Here is a 1,244-nt window from a genome sequence, read left to right on the forward strand (position 1 = left end):
TCCTGAATATTCATTGGAAGGACTGTTGTTAAAGCTGAAACTCCAATACTTTGGCCACCTGATGTGAAGAACTGACTCATTTGAAAAGACCCTGATGTTGGGAAAGATTGAGGGCGGGAGGAGAAGGGGACGACAGAGGATGAGATGGTTGGATGACATCTCCAACTTGATGGACATGAATGTGAACAAGCCCTAGAGTCGGTGATGGACAGGGAAGCCTGGCACATTGCATTCCATGGGGTTGCAAAGAGTCGGACAGGACTGAATGACTGAACTGAATAGGCACACAATTTAAAACATGAATTGTTTATTTCTGGAAACTTCCATTTCATCTTTTCAGACTGAAGTTGACTGGGGGGGACAGGTGGTAACTGAAACCTGGGAAAGCAAAACAGAGGATAAGGTGGAATAGTGTATCAGCCAGGCACACCAGGGCCTTCTGTGGTTGCCTTGCAAAGGTATGCTGAGCTCGGGGAGGGCACCAAGGGCTCACACAAGCCTGTCAGGTCACCTGAGGGGCAGAGGCTGGGGTGCTAGATGAAAATCTTTGGGGTGGAAGGAAAAGACAACACCTCCAGGAAAGCTGGAGGAGGGGATGCGTGTGAGCAGTTTGTTTTGTACGGTTGAGTGGTTTCTCACGTGTAAACTGAGAGTTCCAATCAAAAGCGAAAATAAAACCTTTCAGTCAGTGATTAGAAACTCTGTCCGCACGACGAATGAGGAAATGACACAGCAGGGAAATGACACAGGACAGAAATCCCCAGCCTACAGGCCAAGTATCCTCAGATGAGCTCAGTCTGCAAGGTTCTCCCCGCCGCCAGGCCCAGCGGATCCTGCGGCCCCGCCCACAGGGCCCGCAGTTCCGCCTCCCGGGTCTGAGGACCCGCCCGCGGACCCGCCCCGCAGCCCCGCCCTGCCTCTTCCTTCCAGCCGGACTCCTACGGGCAGGGCGGGGGGCGGAGTCCTCGCTGGCCCCGCCCACAGCGCGTCCCCGCACCGTAGCGCGCAGTCTCAGCAGGATTGCTTTACGGCCGGAGGAGAGGGTGGGCCCTAGACTTGAGGTAGGTGTTCGAGCAGAGGGGCGGGGAGGTGTTGGGGAGGAAGAGGCCTTTTGCGGCAGGACGTAAGTGGAGGCGTAGGCGTTGCGACAGCAGCTGGAGGGCAGAGGAGGCGGCGCGGCCCGTCCTGTCCTCGCCATGAGGCCGCAGCAGGCGACACAAAAAAATTAAGAAAAAAAAAAAAAA

General features: G+C 55.2%; 1 protein-coding gene across 1 annotated transcript in view; it reads left to right on the plus strand.

Moving 5' to 3' along the window:
* Positions 1-1,196: 1,196 nt before the first annotated feature.
* GOLGA7 (golgin A7) overlaps positions 1,197-1,244 on the plus strand; it is a 16,822-nt gene continuing 16,774 nt past the window's right edge. Inside the window, exon 1 of the mRNA XM_010846440.1 lies at positions 1,197-1,201. Coding sequence (XP_010844742.1) covers positions 1,197-1,201 — 5 coding nt within the window. The remainder of the gene's footprint in view (positions 1,202-1,244) is intronic.

This window comes from Bison bison, unplaced genomic scaffold (genome assembly GCF_000754665.1).
Source record: "Bison bison bison isolate TAMUID 2011002044 unplaced genomic scaffold, Bison_UMD1.0 scf7180017864236, whole genome shotgun sequence".
Classification (NCBI taxonomy): domain Eukaryota; kingdom Metazoa; phylum Chordata; class Mammalia; order Artiodactyla; family Bovidae; genus Bison; species Bison bison.